The sequence below is a fragment of the Brachyistius frenatus genome, unplaced genomic scaffold (assembly GCF_029030835.1).
Source record: "Brachyistius frenatus isolate BFR_SWC_R1_liver_20210118 unplaced genomic scaffold, ASM2903083v1 Contig_19, whole genome shotgun sequence".
Lineage (NCBI taxonomy): Eukaryota > Metazoa > Chordata > Actinopteri > Embiotocidae > Brachyistius > Brachyistius frenatus.
In genome coordinates this window covers 2,391,137-2,410,019 of record NW_027210618.1, presented here as the reverse complement: position 1 = coordinate 2,410,019, position 18,883 = coordinate 2,391,137, and the positions used below count along the sequence as shown (strand labels likewise).

General features: G+C 40.8%; 3 protein-coding genes across 3 annotated transcripts in view; 1 reads left to right on the top strand and 2 right to left on the bottom strand.

Annotated features, from left to right (window-relative positions):
- adck2 (aarF domain containing kinase 2) overlaps positions 1 to 18,883 on the top strand; it is a 284,765-nt gene that overhangs the window by 137,794 nt on the left and 128,088 nt on the right. The window lies entirely within an intron of this gene.
- Positions 1 to 18,883, bottom strand: part of LOC138619095 (transcriptional enhancer factor TEF-3) — a 246,969-nt gene that overhangs the window by 144,051 nt on the left and 84,035 nt on the right. The gene's annotated exons all lie outside the window — the stretch shown is intronic.
- The window catches only part of kcnq1.2 (potassium voltage-gated channel, KQT-like subfamily, member 1.2), a 167,552-nt gene that overhangs the window by 123,755 nt on the left and 24,914 nt on the right, over positions 1 to 18,883 (bottom strand). Inside the window, exons 7-13 of the mRNA XM_069695311.1 lie at positions 17,701 to 17,811; positions 17,320 to 17,415; positions 16,665 to 16,802; positions 13,565 to 13,730; positions 10,820 to 10,846; positions 9,096 to 9,149; positions 8,656 to 8,773 (exon numbers count right to left, since the gene is read on the bottom strand). Of these exons, the coding sequence (XP_069551412.1) occupies positions 8,656 to 8,773; positions 9,096 to 9,149; positions 10,820 to 10,846; positions 13,565 to 13,730; positions 16,665 to 16,802; positions 17,320 to 17,415; positions 17,701 to 17,811 (710 nt within the window). The remainder of the gene's footprint in view (positions 1 to 8,655; positions 8,774 to 9,095; positions 9,150 to 10,819; positions 10,847 to 13,564; positions 13,731 to 16,664; positions 16,803 to 17,319; positions 17,416 to 17,700; positions 17,812 to 18,883) is intronic.

Sequence of the window (18,883 nt, the reverse complement as noted above, 5' to 3'; positions counted from 1 at the left end):
GCCAAACAGTGTACTGAATGGAAACAATTAAATTATGAAAGCAGCAGACAAAAACACTAATTGTTATTAATTTCGTTCTGTAATTGTTAACAAGCAAACCAGTCTAATCAAAACAAACACTTCTCTAAAATTGTTTTGCCCCTAAACAAATGAGAGAGCAGATATGACGTCACAGAGCCGCACACTGAGTCCTGTTGTGAAAACAGCAATTTCCTGAGTTCGTTTTCCTTTTCCATCATTATTATTGTTAATATTTTTGGAGCTTGCGTTTGTGGGGGTACAGGTGATGGGTCAACACGGGGGATGAAACTGATGCCAGAGACAAAGCATTGCGGGGCAGGAAAGCTGATCCACTGGATTTTCGAAGAAGAACTGAGGCAGGACACACACACACACACACACACACACACACACACACACACACACACACACACACACACACACACACACACACACACACACACACACACACACACACACACACACACACACACACACACACACACACATTGTACAATTCTGCTCTTTACACAAATATCGAAATAAACTTTTTATAGGCCTCAGACAGTATGAGAGTTAGAAGACATTTGAAAGTTGTACAGTCATGATTTGTGAGCATTTTAAGCAACATACCAACAGAAATACCTCCTTGTAGTTGAGTGAATGTTTGCTCTGATTGTATGATTATAAACCGCTGCAACCCCTGTCTTTCAGTCCAATAACCCAGCAGGAAAAAAAAAAAAAACGATTGGTCAACAGTCTATCTTTTGCTTGCTGCAGCTGTGACGCTCCTCAGTCTGGCCTGCTCATGGGTAGTTATTCATGCTGATTTTGGACTGAGCCCTGAAACACCACACCACACCACACCACACCAGGATACTTACCAAACCAGCATGCTGTGAAGGGCTCACTTCAGTCTACCACTGTGCACTACAGGCAGATTTCATTCATGCCAATGGAGCCAAAAGTGAAGCTCATATCTTTTTAAAGCCACTGCACCCAGAAGAGGAAATAATGTGGAAGCAGCAGTTACAGATCACGTTTGTCAGAGTATCTTTTTATTTGGCCTTTATTTATACAGTGCGTGCTTGCCGAGTCTCTGGATTTTCCAACCTGCGGTGAGAGGCCATAAAGCGGGTCAGTACCCCAGTCACTGATGGTCCCGTGCCATAAAACCCTTCCAGGATTACAAACACCACTGAGGGGGAGTAAACACTCGCACCCCTTATAACAGTAGCATGAGGGCCTTTATTAATGCAGGATGGCCAGTGTCAAGCCCAACTCTTTCATTAAGTACTTCATGAGAAAGCCTTTTATTACCCTGGGTGTGACACTGTGTATGCTATAAAAGACGGCTTGGCCCTGGTATGGAGAACCTGCTTGACTGGCCGATGATCTCGTTCTGTGAAAGAACAGTAAAAATGCACCACATCATCTTGTTCTCTGTGGTAGACAGTATTTAGTAGCACCTTATGTCCATGGTTTGAGTCTGGTTGTAACTGTCACCATCAAATGTACTTAAGTATCAATACTCTCTAATTTATGTCATCGACATAACACTAAAAATACATACTTTAAAAAACGATTCCATTTATTGTAGTACAGTACGTAGTGCTGTAATGCTGGATTTTCTTCATTTTGTGCATGTGTATATTGGAGCGGTCATTCCTCTTTTCCTCTTGTATGGCTTTTACTTGCAATTCTCTCACCAAGATTCCTCCTGAACAATGCTGAAGCTTTAGTTTTAGTCCCAAATGACTCAGATCCACAATCATGTGAGATGTTAAGTTGCTGATAGGGCACCGTTTTTGGATCATTTAGAAATGTGTAAAGTGCACAGTAATCTTTGGAAACAACTACTGAACACCATGGCCTATAGCTAGAGCACACCGCAAACTACAAGTGAGAGAATCGAATCATTACTGCCCTTTATTGGATTTTTTTTTTTAAACAACTTGTACTTGTGTTTTGTTTTGCCCTGTGACTGACTATCAGCCTCACAGAGTTATGCTGTAAAGAAGAAACAAGAATGGCGCTTCTGTTTTGTTTTTTTCAGCTTTGTGATTCCAAACTTGAATTTCAGATGGAAGCTTCTGACTTGCTCTCTGTGATCCAAAAGTACTTATAAATCCAAATTCAGAAAATTGAAATTACTAAATGCATTGCTGTATTGTTCCTCTGGCACTGAGAAAGACAGTGAAAGTCACCGCAGAAAATTGGTACGAAGGTTTTTCTTGTGCATTCAGGGAGCCAATTTGCAGGATAAGACATGCACCTTAAACCCAGATTAAGTCCAAATGCAACACTAATTACACTAAATTGTTTGCCAAATGCAGACACAGCATAAATGGGGTCAGTGATCATCTGTGCTGACGTTTTGGCTAAACGCCTGCACAGCCTGCAGCAATCGAACCACAACCAACAGGCCGGCTGTAAAAAGAAGTCAGTTTCAATTTTGCCTGTACAACACTGCCAACTTAACTGTAGCATTTATGATACAGTGTATTTTGGCAAAGTGAGAGCTATTAAACCATTTCTAATACATCCAAACTGACTAAAGGTAGCGTGGAGGTCAGCAACCACATAAAAAGACAGAGTCTGTAATGAGATTAAATGCTGAATCCCTCCATGTACAGCTCTGTTGCCCAGAGAATATGAATCAGTGTGTGGCTGTTTTACTGCCCAAGACTATTTTCTTTCCTTTTAATGCTGTAGAAATTGGCAAAAAGTCAAGAAACTGGGGTACAATTAGTTCTTTTCTTTCTTAGTTTCTTTTTCTATCTTTTCATAAAGCAGCAGCACCCGGGTAGCTTTTCTTGCTGCAGGGCAGGAGGCCGATCTTACCTCATCCACTTGTTTGTGTGCCTACAGTATGTGTGTGTGAGTTTGTGTCTTGTGCATGTGCCCAAAGTGGGGCCTTTGCCTTGTCTAACTTTGTCATTTTCATATTTATCAGTAAAGCCAAAAATTTTAAGAGGATTTACTGGATATTGTCATCTTAGATTCACAGTCAAATATTGCATAACGTAGCATAATATAACTTCTTGGTCTTCACATGTTTTAGAGCACAAAGTTGAGGAGGAGTGGGGTCCGCTGTGGGGGGGAGGGACTTACTTCACAAACATTTATCAAAGTGACAATATTCAAGGTTTAAAAAGACTTCTGCAGCAGCAAACAGCAATGCATTTGAGATGTTTCCTCTTGAATAAACACCCTATGTTTGAAACACCTCTCCACGCCATCAATATACCAGTACAGTGTACAAGACAGGCATACAGAGGCCGCACGGACAAAAAGTCAATTTGTACAGAGCTCGACACAAAAGATGCCAGTTGCTCAGGAGAGAGAGGCCCCTACTTGAGGAAGACAGGCCATGATGCATGTGTGTCTGCCTGCAAACCCTCCTGTGGTGCTGCAGTGGGCTTTCATTGTTTATCCACTGCTAGCCTGTGAGAGGGGAACTAATTAAGATCTGCCTGCAGGTGGCCCATGCTGGCTTTTACAGGTCTGAGAGGAGACAAAAAGGAGGAGGCAGGGGGGTGCCGAGAACCTGGCCACACCCAGCGAGGGAATGGGGGCGACTGCCTCAGGTCACAAGATGACACACGTTACTGATCTGGTGCTGCTGGATGTAACCAGGGGAACATGGAGAAACTAAGGGAATTACAAAAAGAACAGGGAGAAAATCATGAATCACAGCAGAAAGCAGTGGGACAAAGGGACACAATCACTGCAATCAGCTAAACAAGGCCATCCTCTGTTTAGGGCCCAAGAAGTTCACTTGGAAACATTTACTCATTCTCCAGGAGGCTAAATGTCAATCTGCTTTGGGGTGGATTTTGGATCAGCAGCCCTGCTGGGGTTTGTTATGATTTCATTCAACAGTCAACCACTAAATCTCAGAAATGTACATCAAAGTGTAGTACAGCACAAACACACAGACTTTATCCCATCCAACCACAAAGCCATCGGGTTCTCACACATTCTGATGCATGTACACAATCAACGGAAATCAGTGTTTGTCTGAATCGGACTGAAATCAAGCCTCATTTGCACAGGGGTAGGTAAACAAACAGTGAAGGAAATGTTTACAATATAAAGGGAAGAACTATGTTGACAACTGTGGAACAAGTGTATTATGTATGTTGGGTGCGCGTGTGCGTAGTTTGTTTTCTATTTGAAATATTTCATAAAATTCAACAAATAACCATAAGCTGGTTTTAAACAAACAAACAAGGCAATAATAAAGATGTATCTTCTCAGAGGGGACAGAGTGTGCTTGTGTGTGTTTGGGTTTAGAGGAGCAAAAGGCACGGTTGCGTGCGGACGCTGCCCTGCACCACTTCCTCTTCAGAAGCCCAGAGACATCACAGCCAGCTGTATTGATGCCTCTCGTACATGTGAACAAACACAATCGTTTTGGGGGTTAATCTGCTTCAGTAAAGCCAAACAAACAGTGGAATGTTCCAGCCAGCGCTGTCACAGGGACATTAAAGTGATAGAGATAGCACAAATGTAGAATAAAGGCTGTTTGACCAAGCAGTAAACACACCAAAGAGCCAGCTCATGTCGAATTTATATTAAGGCTGCAAGGTGTGGGGGAACTCGAGAATATGCCCGCACACAAACTAACAAAAAACTGATAAGGAGTGTGTGCCTCAGGCAGTCTGGGTGGATATGGAAGCTGTCTGCAGTAATCCAGATAAGGATGCCAAATGACAGTGCGGTCCTTGGTAGCGTGACACCAGAGGCAAAACAAACCGGCTGTTTTGGGAGTGCCCAGCAAAAAGGCCCAAATCTCAGCTCGGCTGTTGCAGCTGAATTATGGGCACAGCAGCCCTGCAATGGATACAAATAGACACCGTCTGTCTGTGGAGCTCCAAGACTTGCTCTCACACACTCAGGCATTAACGCCCCGGAGGTTTCACACCCACGTGCACACACAAACTGTCCGACACATACACACACACACAAAAAGACTTTAAAAACATGCGCATGTATACAGTACATGAGATGATGCATGCATAAATGATCTTGAACAAAAAGGAGGTGTTTGTGTCCAAATGATTTATACCTCTAATTACAATAATTATCAACTGGCAGAAAAATTACAATAAATACTTGAGCCATGATTAACTGAGTGAAATTCTTTAAAACATGACATACATAACAGTTCACCGTTGGCTATAACAAATCATAACAGCAGTCACTAATCATACTGCAATAATGACAATAATACTAGGGGTGTTATGACAAACAGGACCAATGATAGGGAAAGGTCTGGCTCATGCTATATTATACTGGTATGCTGCCTGCATACTGTAACAGAGTAGCGCCATCTACTGTTACGAGAGCGAGGGATAAATTACAAGTCAAGACAAGTTTTATTTTTTTCATTGTCTGTCATTTGGACAGTATAAGAATGGTACCTGTTCTGGATATATAACCTATAAACACATATGTCAAACTGCAGCAATTCTATCATTACAGCCTGAATTATGTATCTTAAACTAGACATCAATTGATAATAACCAGCACAGCACAGGCATATGCAACCGTAAGATTTGTCTTTGACACTAGGTACTTTGGAACTATTAAAAATATCAACACAGGTATCAGCTACATTATATTACTTTCACTTGATGGAAATACGTTGTATAAGCAGTTTGTACACTTTACACAAGGATGTGTTCTCCACAATAAGAATAACTGTTGGCAAGGGCAGAAAGCTTCAAGAATATATATATATATATTTTTTAAGTTCTTATTAAGGACTCATTCAAAAAAGAACAATACGTGTCTTTTCATTCATTCATAAAAAAAAATTTAAATTTTAAAAAAAAAAAGCTGATAAGAAATATTATAATCACACTTTCCAGGAGTGGCTCCCATATCGAATTTTAAGAGCTTGGGTAGTGGCTAGTTATGGTTTCTATGCTTGTCAAAATTTGACATTTTCCATGGCGTCCCTCTGACCAGCAGATAAGATCAGAGAGGTTGGAGAGGTGAAGAAAATGAGAGAGAGAAGAAGAATAGTGGGAAAGCCAGTACAGTACCTTGTGGAATTCAATTGCTGTGCGGAGAAAGAGTCCTGGACCAATGCCACGAACGGGCAGGTTAAAAGACTGCAAGAGAGAGAAGAAGCATTCTGCTGCTCATAACTCTTGTTGTACTAGTTGAACAAAACGAGTGAGTTTTGTTAATGGTTTTACTTGAATTAAGGGATGAGGTTAGTCTCTGAGGTGAAGGAGTGTTGTGTTAGTATTTAGATGTGGTTAACTAAAACTACAAATTGGTGGATGTTGTACAAGGGTTTTTTACCTCCCATGATAATGATTGTGTTCCTCTGAAGAGAAGTGCACTCAAGCTTTTAGTTTTCAAGAGGCCACAGAATGGAGAATGTAGACTGAAAAGCCAGCAGACCAGGGATAGACGTGATTGACGGAGGTGACTGTAGATTTGCAGTGCCAGCAGAGGGAAAAGAATGCTTATTAGGCCAGAATACTACATATCCTTATGAATAACACCCATGAACACGCATCTGTGGGAATAAATCAACATCCACACACGTACGTACTGAGAATAAGTAACAAAAGTATCTTCAACTTAAAATAAGAGAAAGATCGTGTCTCAGCTGTCGTCTTTTAGATAGGACCAAACTGTAGCTGCCATATCAAATCCAGTCCAGTCAAACTGAAAATGCATCCCATCACAGTATGTTGCAGTACAAGGTAAGCCGTCACGAAATGGAGCCACAAATACAACCCTCGCAGAAAAAAGACATTAAAAATGAGCCCTATTAAAAAATGTTAATACAATTACTTTTTATTTTATGAATTTAACTAAAGGAAAAGTATGTAGTAATTGCAGCATGTGCAAAAATGGAGCCACCCTTCTACTTGTAAAGTGGCAGAACTTCATTAACTTGACTCTGTTGACTTTGATTTGTACAGCAGGTCAAGAACTGCCATCGAGAATCATCAGCTGATGACAACTGCAGAATATCATAAATTTTTGGACTCTCCCAACCTTGTGTTTAAAGCCACCAGACATGAGCTCCCACAAATAACTGACAGGATCTGAAAATGAATCTAACTGATGTCGACAAAAGACTGGAAAAAAATAGATGGAAAAAAACATACAAGTCTGGTTGGCAGAAAAGTGAAGCAAAACTTCCCTTTCACTGCAAAAGAACTACAGTAAGATGTAGCTGTTGGTGCATCTTTTCACTGTGCAACACTAATGCACAAATGGTCATCAGATGGGACCCTTGCCTGTGACAGCACAAAAGTCAACAGCTAGCATATGCAAAGCAGCATCTGGATAAGTCAGAGTCATTTTGAAAGCAAGAGCTGTGGACTGATGAGGATCTTTTTGGCAACAGTCATTGAAGAAGAAAGAGAGAAGCACTATTTGATGAAAAGAAGATCGACCAACTGATAAACATGAGGATAGATGTATTTCACCTTTGGGGTTAAGTGTCAGCCAGTAGTAAACAAAAACTGCACACATAATGGAGAGAACAGATTCTGATCAAAATCAGCAGATTTCAGATGCAAATATTTGCTGCTGGGGTGCCAAAGGCCTTGCACACAACAGTATGTCACAAGCACATATGAATGACTAAATGCAATACAAATTAGGAATACGACATGTCACCATGTCACAGCACAACACTAACAACATCTCAAAGCCTACAGTGCACATGAGCTGTCACCTCAGCCACTGAAGGGTGTTGCAGCTCTCTGTGGATGGACAGATGTATACGATGGACTGACTAGATTTACTGTTCATCCCTGGAAACAACCACATTTACTGGGAGGCACTCAAGCTTTTTAAAACCCATAATCTACTGAAGCCTGTAACCTTCTACATTTCATCCTATGGGACTTGGTAATGGGTACATAAACACCTAATCTGGATCCAATGATGCCACACATGACTCGATCCTGGTGGGAAACACAGTCTAACAATCAATGCAGGGCTTAAGTTAAACAAAAGTGTTGACATGCTGTCTGTGGTTTGATTCTATGTGAACATTTGCAGTTACTGTAATTTAAAGTTGTAAAAAGAAAACATGGTAGAAGTAGTGTCTTGATACTACTGAAACGTCAGAGGGAGTTAGTGGATAAATCATTACTTTGTTGCAGTCATTGCAGTAGTCAACACTCTCGGATACAGGACAGCAACACAGGAGGCAAAAATTTCACATGAATGACCGGGTCAATAGGAAGAAAGAAGACCAACAACATGCATTCACAATTCCCACAGCAAATAACAACAGCGAATTCTCGTTCCTACGAGGGCATGTGGTGACAAGCCATCGGTACCATAACATGTTCTACAACCCATTGAGAGGGATTTCTTTGACATTTCTCTCAAGACTGAAGGGATAATCCCCTTTATAACTCCCTGTACCTGATATGGCCTTGGCCCTTGAGAGTCTCTTTAACCCTCAAGAGAGTTCAACAAAACAACTTCATTTAGAGAGCAGCCAGAGGGCCTCTCTGGTTTGACAAAAGGCTTTTAGGTACCACAACCAGTAGGGAAATCAGCATAATATGGATTGGAGAATGGAGGTCAATGCTGGGTGATGGATGGGAGGAAGATGGGGGCTTCATGGGAAGAGCAGAGAGGAAACTTTCTGGCACTTACTGAGTTTTGTCAGTCACCACAGGCAGGGGGATGTCCTCACTCATGTAGTCGAGCTCGTCGGTTAAGCTGTTGGCCCGGGAGATGTCAATAGACGTTCTGTTATCGTGGACCCTCTTTACTGCAAAGAACAAAGATCACAGATGATGTTTCCAGCTGGCAAATTGTATGCAAGTTGAAATCAGCTTAATTTATGCTGAGGAAATGTTTCTAAAGGTGATGATTGGATGGCAATTTTAAAATTATGATAGTTGTGGTTTATAGTGCTGAGTGAAAAAATGCAAAATAACTCGTACAGATAATCATGAGTTGCTTCCCAACAACAAAATTTTGTTTCTGTAAAAACTATTCTACATCACAGAGGATTGAAAGTTCCTTATTTGAAGTTGAATATTATGATGTGAGGTGTAGCCTGACACAGGCAAAGAGAAGCAGAAAGATACCTGGAGAGCCAGGGCAGCTCAGCGCGAAAGACGACCAAGAATGATGAGGAGGGCCTGATGATGTGCAAAAAATCATTCCAACAGGGAAATAGAAAAGAAAAGGAACGAAGGAAAAAGAACAGAGGAAAAAAACAGTTGAAATAAACACACTTTATATCAAGCGTTCAACAGAGTTCAACCAACAATACAGCAGAAGTGCTTCAGCTTTCAAAATTTGTATATCTGAGAAGAAATTAAACAATGTATGTGGTAATTGGGTGGAATGAAAAAACTAAAATAATTTAAAAAAAAACAAAAAAAACAATCTGTATTAAAATAATTATTAGAGGCTGGCATTTTTTTTTTTTTAACAATTTTCATAGGAAACAACATAAGCAGAAACGGTGCAGCTGGCTGGCTGCTGGCTCGGCTAAAAACAACAGCAAAGAACAACATGTGTAACGAGGTCTTGACCTGCAGTCAGACTGTCAGCAGAGTTTGACATGTCTCTCCTCCAAACCACCGAGCCTCTATTGTGATGAAGAATGGAGAGGCAAATCTGTGTCCAAGAACAGAATGACCAGTCCAATTCAAGCAAAGGCCATTCAACCTGGCTTGTATTCCATCATCGAGTTTGTTTGACTATTGTCCAGTGTGGAAGCATGAGGCCGAGAGAGAAGAAGGAGTGGAAGTGAGGGAAAGAGAGGAAGAGAGAGTATTCGGAGCCAACCTCAGCCCCAACTTCAGCTAACTGAAGGAGACATGAACTGGCTTATTGGCTACACAAACAGGATAAGGCTTTATTAGTTTATCTGGCCCATCAGGGAAAATGTTTTTAGTTGAGAGATTATGAGCCAAGAGCAGAATAGACAGAAAGAAAGAATTCAAAGTGCAGAGAGAAAAGATGGCGAGATAGGAGTAGGGAGCGAAAGAGAGATAGAGAAGGGCGCTCCATTGACAGATTCTCACAGACAGGGAGGTGGGCGGGGCCAGACAGATAAGTGGAGCGATAAGCCGGACATCAAACAATGACCAGTTTATTTCTAACCACTGGAGCTCCACAATGGCAGCTTATCAAATCCATACTCCCCCCCTCCTCCACCCGCTACACCTCTCTTTAATGTCCCAGTCTGGGTCCCCACGGTCCCCGGGGCCCCTGTCCATTCCTAGCCAGGCCAGCCCTGTTCCTCACCCGTGGTGTTGGCAGGGCACCCAGTAAAGAAAACAGGCCAGGTCAGCCCAGGACCAGTTGTCTGCGTCTCTCTGCTTGGCTCTGGTTTGGTCCGGTTGAGGACAAAGGCCCAGCCAGCCAGTGAGTCTAATTAAAATACAGTCTGAGCCACATTAAATCGGCAGGCCGGCTAATGATTAACACAGGGCAGTTTTTAATAGAAGAAAAAGAAGTGCCTAACAAATGGGGCAGGGGGTGGGGGGGCTCTCGTTAGACAGTGCAGTAATCACATACACTGTATACTCCACTTTTGTTTGTGTTGTTGTGACAGAGAATAACAGGCATAAACAGTCTCTACAGTTTCTCTCGTCTCTGGGATTTTTAAAAGTTAATACTTTGGCATTGAAGAATATAGCATGAAGACTTGAAATAAGGAGGGATCTACCATGAGACTAGATTTTCTAATGCTCTTTAGGGACTTAAGATCTCTGGGAAAAATGGCAAATCAATCTCTGTAATCTCATTTAGTGCCCCTCAGTGCTGATGGAAGGTGGGATGACTTAGAAGAACTCACCCTTTTGCCTGAACATCCTGGGGATTCCTGCAAAGAAAGGCAGATAATATTGTTAATATCAGACTGAAACAACTTGAGCAGAAATAACAGATTCATGGTAGCAGTGTTGTTGCCGAGTTATTTTCTTCTTTAACGGAATAAAAATGATTTGATGTTGAATTTTAAGACAGATACAGATGAAAAATGATTTTACCAGTAATTTTGAAGTATCACTAATGGCCAATACTAATCGTTTGTATGAGTGCAAGTACAGTCTCCACCAAGATAAACTCTATAAAAAAAAATTAAAAAAACCAGTTCCAATTGTCCAAGGCAGCATCACCTGAAAAAAGCAGAGGTGTGGACAAAAGCATAGTTTTTTTTTTAATATTTCTTTTATTGCAACAATAGATCAACATTGCAAAACATTGCAAAATCCTATAAAGTAACAGAAAACATGTTTTCAGTGACAAAATTGTATACATTTGAATCTGAACTGAATCAGTGAGGGTCAATGATCAGTGATATTTCTTCGTAAAAATTATTGAAGAAGTGATAAGATATTTTTCTCATCACGTGGTAAACATATGTTTAGGAAATCCAGGAGCTCAGTACCAAGTTGAAACAGGGCTGGTTAACAAAATAAGTAAAAAAAAAAAAAAAAAAGAAAGGAGGTGCCCGAGACAGTTGCCATTGCAGATGCCTGTTTTATGGATGGATCTGAAGCAGAGATCATACAGTCTCATGCTGTTTGAACTCAGACATCATAATTAGTGACAGCAGCCTGCAGACTTTGGCTTCTTTACTCAGTTTTATGTCATCCATAACTTGTCCAATTCCTTTTTCCACCCGATAATCTCAGCGTGTGTATTTATCTATGTTTATTTCTTGATTAAACAGTCGAAGCAAAATTCCAACTGGATTGTATGTTGCTTGTACATGTGTAACTATGTGGATGAATCCTGGACAAAATGTGCTACCTAACCGGTTCAACATCTACTTTGATTATGTTACTTTTTCCACATTCATATGTTCTCTTTCATTATCTGAGATCCACCCAATTAAGCAGAAAACGGATCAACTTTTTCCCCTTATAAGTGGTTCTTCTTGGAGTGATGCTCTGCCTGTATGTCAAGTTTATGTTGCTCCAGCTCCTTTTATGATGGCACGCTTTGACGGGAAAAACTCATAAAGTGCGTTTATTAACCTCGAGTCTGGGTCAGTTCATTTGGTGGGGTTGGCTTTTAACACAGGAAGCTAAACCACCACCCCCTTAACCAACATCCATCATATATTTTGTGTTTTTAGATTTGCATTCAAAATCATAGTGTCTACTGTTATGTACCAGTGCTGGCATAAACTGGGCACAACTCCAGGTCATATAGTTAATTATATGGATACTGGATGATCTAAAATCAACACTTTGGTTGAATTTAACAGACTAAGAACTTCATGAACATATCTTGGCTTGGGAATGACTGCAGCGTTAGTACACTGCAACTGGCATTACAAGAAATTCCCACTTGTAACTTTGACAAGCTGGAATTTTGAAGTTTTTTTTTTTTTTCCATATAGGACCAGTGTGAGTGTCTGTGGCCAGCGAGAGGGACAAGTGAAGCAGTAAAGAGCTTGTAACCATGACCTCTAATCACCACTGAGACTGTAATGGCTTCCATGTGGCTTAGTGGAGACACCTGGCACCCATCTTGGCTCTAAGGGGATCAGGACAGGGCCTCTGTTTACGGTGTGAAAATGAGAAACCAGTACATAACTACTCCTTCCATAATGTGTAAAGGTCTCCACTGTTTGCATGAACTGAGGGGGCAATTTGCAAGAGACTGGCTCTAAAAACCACTCTCAATGTGGTTGTCTATTCTGTAATTACCATACTTTAAGTTAGAACAACACTGATAATATGATGATGATAGATTTTTAAACATGATCACTACCTTCTGTCATTGCCCGATCACATATGTGCCATGTCTTGTTAATACTCCGGCTCCACAAAGAATAAATAAATGAGATGGTTGAGTTCATACAATCTATTGCCATGCAGCAGCTAGTACAAAACATAACTTATTAGATGTTAAGCTTATTTTACAGTTATTGTCACAGGTTTAAAAGCAAGGATGTCAAAGGCTTGAAAACACAAAAGTTAATATTTCTAAAGTAAGTGCAATACAAAAATTTGATGATGGAGATATTTTGGCCACTTTAATGTCCCGAACACAAAAACACACCCCGAGGTCTTTGAGGCAGCATGACTTCACTTCACTGCCCTCAACACACATTATTTCATGAAATAAAAATGGCGTTAAGAGGAACCAAAAAAGAGGTTATTTACTGTGGTTATTCACTTTGTCAAATGTCCTCTACATGACACTGACTTTGTTTCCAGCTGGGTTAAAACACCAAAGAAAGCTTCACGACATATTCAGAGACGCCTTCTTCTAAAACACCTTCACAGAACGCGTCACTCTGAGGTGTCGAGTTTTAAATAAAAAATGTGATGTCAAGAGATCCAGAAAGAAGTCAGTTTGATGTAGCAGTAGTAAAACAGGAGTCGGTGCTTTCATGTGTGATGTTGGCTCGTTGACTAGTCTGGGACTGATTTGTTGGAAGAGGTTAGCTGGCTTACTTTGATGAACGTGCTTGAGTAAGTGGAGCTCGCACTAAACAATAACCTTGATTTCTGTTTGATATGCATTTATAACTGTCAGTGTACATTACAGTAGCATGAGAGGAGTGGTTCCTCCAGTTTATTACCTTCACCACTCTCCCTTGGCTCTTCAAGGAAAAACGAGACATCTTTCTTCTCCTCTGAGTCATCGATGTGATCATAAGTGATCTGGGGGATCGACACGGCTCTCTCTGAGGTCACGCCCATCGAATCATTCCCTCTGGGCTTCAGCCTCCTCTTGGTCAACTTTTTCTGACAGACAGAGAAACAATCAAGCCAGTTAATGAGCTAGAAGTGGGTGGGGACTTTCATGATGGGAAAGTGATGGACATTCTAATTTGCATAAATTAGTTCCTCAAATATAGCAACGGGAAAAAAATGTAAAACAACAAAGCGGGACAAACTGTTCTAACATACATGAGATGATGTAATTGTAAAAAGGGAGATTATTCTTCATGCTTTTGCTCTTTATAGCTTACCAACGTCTGCATTACTGCAGATACTGCTCTGATCAACCCATCAATCTAATGATCAATTATACCTTCCCTTGTGAACAAGAGCAGGAGGCTCATGAACCCATTCCGGGCCTGGAGGAAGCAATCCATCCTTTTTTTTTATGTTGTTGTTTTTTTACTTCAGACTTAAAGATTCTGAATCTCGTTCAAGTCACTTCACATTCAGCTGCACACCACACGCTAGAGTATGTACTAGGTTAATGAAGCAACTAGAACTACAAGATCACTACAAAACAAAAGTGTGAAGTCAGAAAACGGCACACTCTTCATTCCTATTGGATGTATTCACCATAGTCACACGCCATCTTCACCATAGAGGTTTTGAACATGGCTCTCTTATTATTCTGAGCATTCAGCTGTTTGTCACGAGGAAACAAACAACGAGCAAAGAATTAATCTCAACAACATACAGTCACTTAGAAATGATACTTTTATTCACCGCAGAGAACTCCTACAGAGTGGAAAGAGTTTGGTTTTAGAGACAAGCGTAGACATTAGCCAAACTATATTTAGCTGGCACTGTTTTACTTTTACCAACTAGGCTGGTGACATTACACACACATATTCCCAGTTTGTGGAGAGATATATCAGCCCCCCAAACCTCTGTCTGCTATTAAGACTTTCACTTCAGGGAGAGCCTGAATGCTCTTGCTGCGCCTGCATATCCTCTAAACTTTACTCTGCTGTGTTTGGCTGTTTCACTGTAAGTCAGCTGATCCCTAACTATAATCCTAGCCCTAACCTTAACCCTACTCCCAGCACAACAACCAAAAACAGGTGCTCTGACTAGATGTTCAAGCCCAACAAGGGTATTCAGTCTCTGCCTGGCCCGAAGATCCCAGTCACCAGCTGTTCATCAGAAAGCTTTTCTCACAATTGTGGCTCAAGCACAGTTTTATTAATTCACATATTTCCCTACACTTTAACAAATCTAGGTGAAAACAGGTATATTAGTATGGAAGATCTGTGACATGTTTTTTTTTTTTTTTTTTATCCTCGCAGTCCTCTCTTCACTTTGTTTTGCTAATACATGTTGTTGGTGAGAACATCTTTAATGAAACTGATAGTTATTAACTTGTTTGTGCCGCTGTACGGCTGGCTCACTTCTGACACTGTATATTAGAAGAAAGGATCACAATCAGCCTTACTGGAAATTATTCACACTCAATTTAACAAGCGTAGCGTAGCCCGCAAACGTACTCGTATTCTATGAAAAACGAGTGAACCCATCCAGCCGTCGCAGCCAAGTGTTAAAAAGCCAAAACACATTATTTTCTTTTAGTACCTATGTAGTTCACACTGTTGTTTTAATCTCACCAAATTCTGCGCTCGGGCGCTGGTGACATAAGTAGCACCTGTTTAATCTCAGTTTCTTTGAGTGAGATCACAGCTATGCGTAATGTGAGTCAATGAGTTTGTGAGAACCTAAATGGTGCCTCCAGTCCAGTCCTCAGACCAACTGACCCACACCAACGTCATGGATGTGGCCTTTATAGAAACTCCATTATTTGGACTCAGTGGATCAGACTTTGGCATTTGACAAGTGGCCAGCAGTTCAATCCAAATACCGAATGTTTGAATGAGTCATTAGGAGAGGGTGAGACAGCAGAGGCGGTGGTGGGTGTTGAAAGACTAAAAGAGAAGAAAAAAGATTGAAGAGAGAGAGAATAGAGATGGAAGGGCAAGAAGAAAATGTCATAAAAACTGAAGTTAGGAAATAGAAATATAAAGAAGGATGGAGTTAGATGTGAAAAGGAGAGGGAGAAATTAGTCCGAAATATGAGAAAGATGGCAGAAAAAGGCAGAGGAAAATACAGAGGGGAGACAGAAAAAGCAGAGAGAAAAAAAAAAGAGTAAATTAAAGTCAGGAAAACGGAGAAGAAACCGGAGAGGAATCTTGAAAGACAGAAAAAGGGGAAGAGGGAGGAAGGACAGAGGAGAAAGTCACATGCTGAAACAGAAAAGAGCGGAAGCAGCCTCCATTCTCCCAAATACATGTGGGTTCAATGCTACACAAAGATTTTTTTGTTGTTGTTCTGCTAGACAAAGGTTTACTCCCATGAGAAAGGCGGTGGTGACATCATCTCAACTGACTGAGTCTTTGTCCGGCAGAGACAAAGGCCTCGAGTCATCCTGGTGGAGTCAGGCCTTGGGGGGAGGAGGGGCTGCTGTGTGTGTGTGTGTGTGTGTGTGTGTGTGTGTGTGTGTGTGTGTGTGTGTGTGTGTGTGTGTGTGTGTGTGTGTGTGTGTGTGTGTGTGTGTGTGTGTGTGTGTGTGTGTGTGTGTGTATTTGTGTTTTGTTTGCATTGTGTGTTTATGTTTGTGGGAACCTCACTTGTCCGTTGATTCTGTATGGCCTCAGTGCAATATAGCTAATATTGTTAAGAAAGGTGAACTGTACAAGGGGACAAAAGGGAGTGGGCCACATGTATGCAAATTCACCAACCGGCTGTTTTCCTACAACACTCCTCACAAGGGGAGTTGTTGATGTTCATCACCTCAGGTGCAAAGACTCTCAAATGATTGCTAAAATGTTTTTCTCATTTATGAGAAATACGACGTGTCTATGGTCCTTTAATAGACACATATCTGCTAACCAGAAAGGAGCAAATACATGGTCTTATGATGAAGTTTACATACTACATGCACTGAAGTTAAACTGGATGTTTACCGATGTGTTCAGTTTCCGGATGTTAGGGCTGCTGTTGTCAGATTCCCTTGCGGCAATAGCCTCTGGAGTCAGGACATACATTTTCCATGTAGCAGCACAGCCGTTTGGTTTCTCCGCCGCGTAGCATCTCCAAAGTGTCTGAGAAACAGAGGTTGTAACAAACAGCAGAAGTGTTGGTCAATGAAACATTTCTATCACTTGGAATAGGAATTTAAAACTATTCACTTGCTTATACGAGAGTCAGTCATCTGATATCAGAAAACATATATATTTACAGGTTTTTCTAATGCTTTCTATGCCTAAATATTTCTTTATTTTCCAACTACATAGTTTTTAGACTTAGAAAGGGATATATTTACATTTAGGTTGTCATTGTGTAACAGGTGTAACAATTCGGTATCAAACTGAGGTATAGAGGACATTAGTCTACTGTTAAATCATTCACGTGTCTGACCTGTTTTTAATGTACACCTTGTATTGTACAAAGCTTGTGTCCATGCACTGACATTAATTAATATCGTCTTAGTCATGGAGCCTTTGCATTGTTTTTTTGCTGTAGAGTGTACAAATATTATGTTAAAAAAGGAACTGTAAAGAAAAAAAAAAGTTTCAAAAGGGATTTAAAAAAGTAGGTTGCATTTTAACTAAAGTTCACCTGAATAAGACAAGCTGCAGCAGGGATCTGTCTGTTGAAGTGCTTCTGTCGCTGCTTCTGTTGGACTTTCAGGGCAAACCCTGAACCCAGGATCCCCTGATGGAGGACAGTACATTTTTAATATATTGTGTAGAGATGATTAAAGCAGAATCTCACAAAAATCATATTTTTTTTTTTTTTTTTTTTATTTATCAATACGTTGGCATAGTAATGCCAAAAAAGGATAGAGATAGTCTAATAGAGAAAGCAATGCCTAAATGAAAATTAAAAGCAAGACCCAAAAAAGTTGTGAGGGCTAAATAGATTTGACAAAGTTTATCAAAGAAAGTCTTTCCTTACTGATGATGAATTTAATATGCTTTAGATTAGAATTGTATTTACAGCAGGTAGAGCAAAGAAGGAGATGGCGAAGACACTGAAGCAGGAGGCGATGGCCTTGCCAATCCATGTTTGAGGAATTTTGTCTCCATAGCCGATTGTGGTGACCGTCACCTAGAAACAGAGAGTGGATGAAGTTCCTCTCAAATAAATATCTTAAGCACACTATAGACAGACATATGTCAACTCAATAAAAAGAAAATCCTTTACCGATGCAAAAAAGATCAGGATATGTAAGGCTGAGTGTGAATTTAACTAAATCAAAGCTGACCTGAGAGTGAACCACAGGGTGTCTGATTTTTAGGTTTCTGATCATATTAGTGCTTTGTCCTTTAGTCTGACTGCAAACAAAAGTGCTCATCAGTGGTAAACGAATAATTGACAAGGTGAGCCGCGTAAAGGGAAACTCTTTTACCCCAGTTTAACCTTATAGATGCGCATGTATTATTAATGTAAATAATTACCATTTACATTACAATTTCATGTTGAATAAAACTTCATTCAGAGAGATTTCTAATTCCCTCTCATTTTTAATGAACTGCTACTGTAATGAAAATGTTAGTCAATGCAGAGCTCTCCCAGCTATCACAGCAGTCTATAAGGGGAGCAAGACAATAAAGACAAAGTTCATCAGCCGTTCTGGATTTGCTCCACAACCGTCAGCAACTGCTGGGGCATTTGAGGCTCTCGCTCCTCAAAGGGAATAAGATTCCCAACCACTAATCCTTCAGTGAGTGTAGGAATTTGCTGGGTTGAGGAGGGAAAACAAATACCTCTTGCATTTGCATGTACACCCACTCTGAAAGCCGAGCCAATTCTGACACATTCAGAGCACACTTGGCTCACTGTGGGCGTCTATGGGGTATCGCTGCATGAGCCGCTGCTGTGCGCTAACACAAAGCGGCTGATGTAAGGTGAGACACTTTAAAAAGCTTTGAGTGTAAAAAAAAAGAAAGAAGAAGGACGAGAGGCGGGAAAGCTGGGTGTGTGTGTGTGTGTGTGTGTGTGCTGGGGGTGGGCGGAGTGGTGGGGGATTTAATCCCTCATCCACAAATCCGATGACTAAACAATGTCCTCCTGACCATCAGAGTAGAATGGTCTACTTCAAAACACCCCTCTCATTCAGACTGCAGAGTGTGGTGCAAAAACTTCTTCATGTCTACACAAAGGTCACAGACCTCATCTT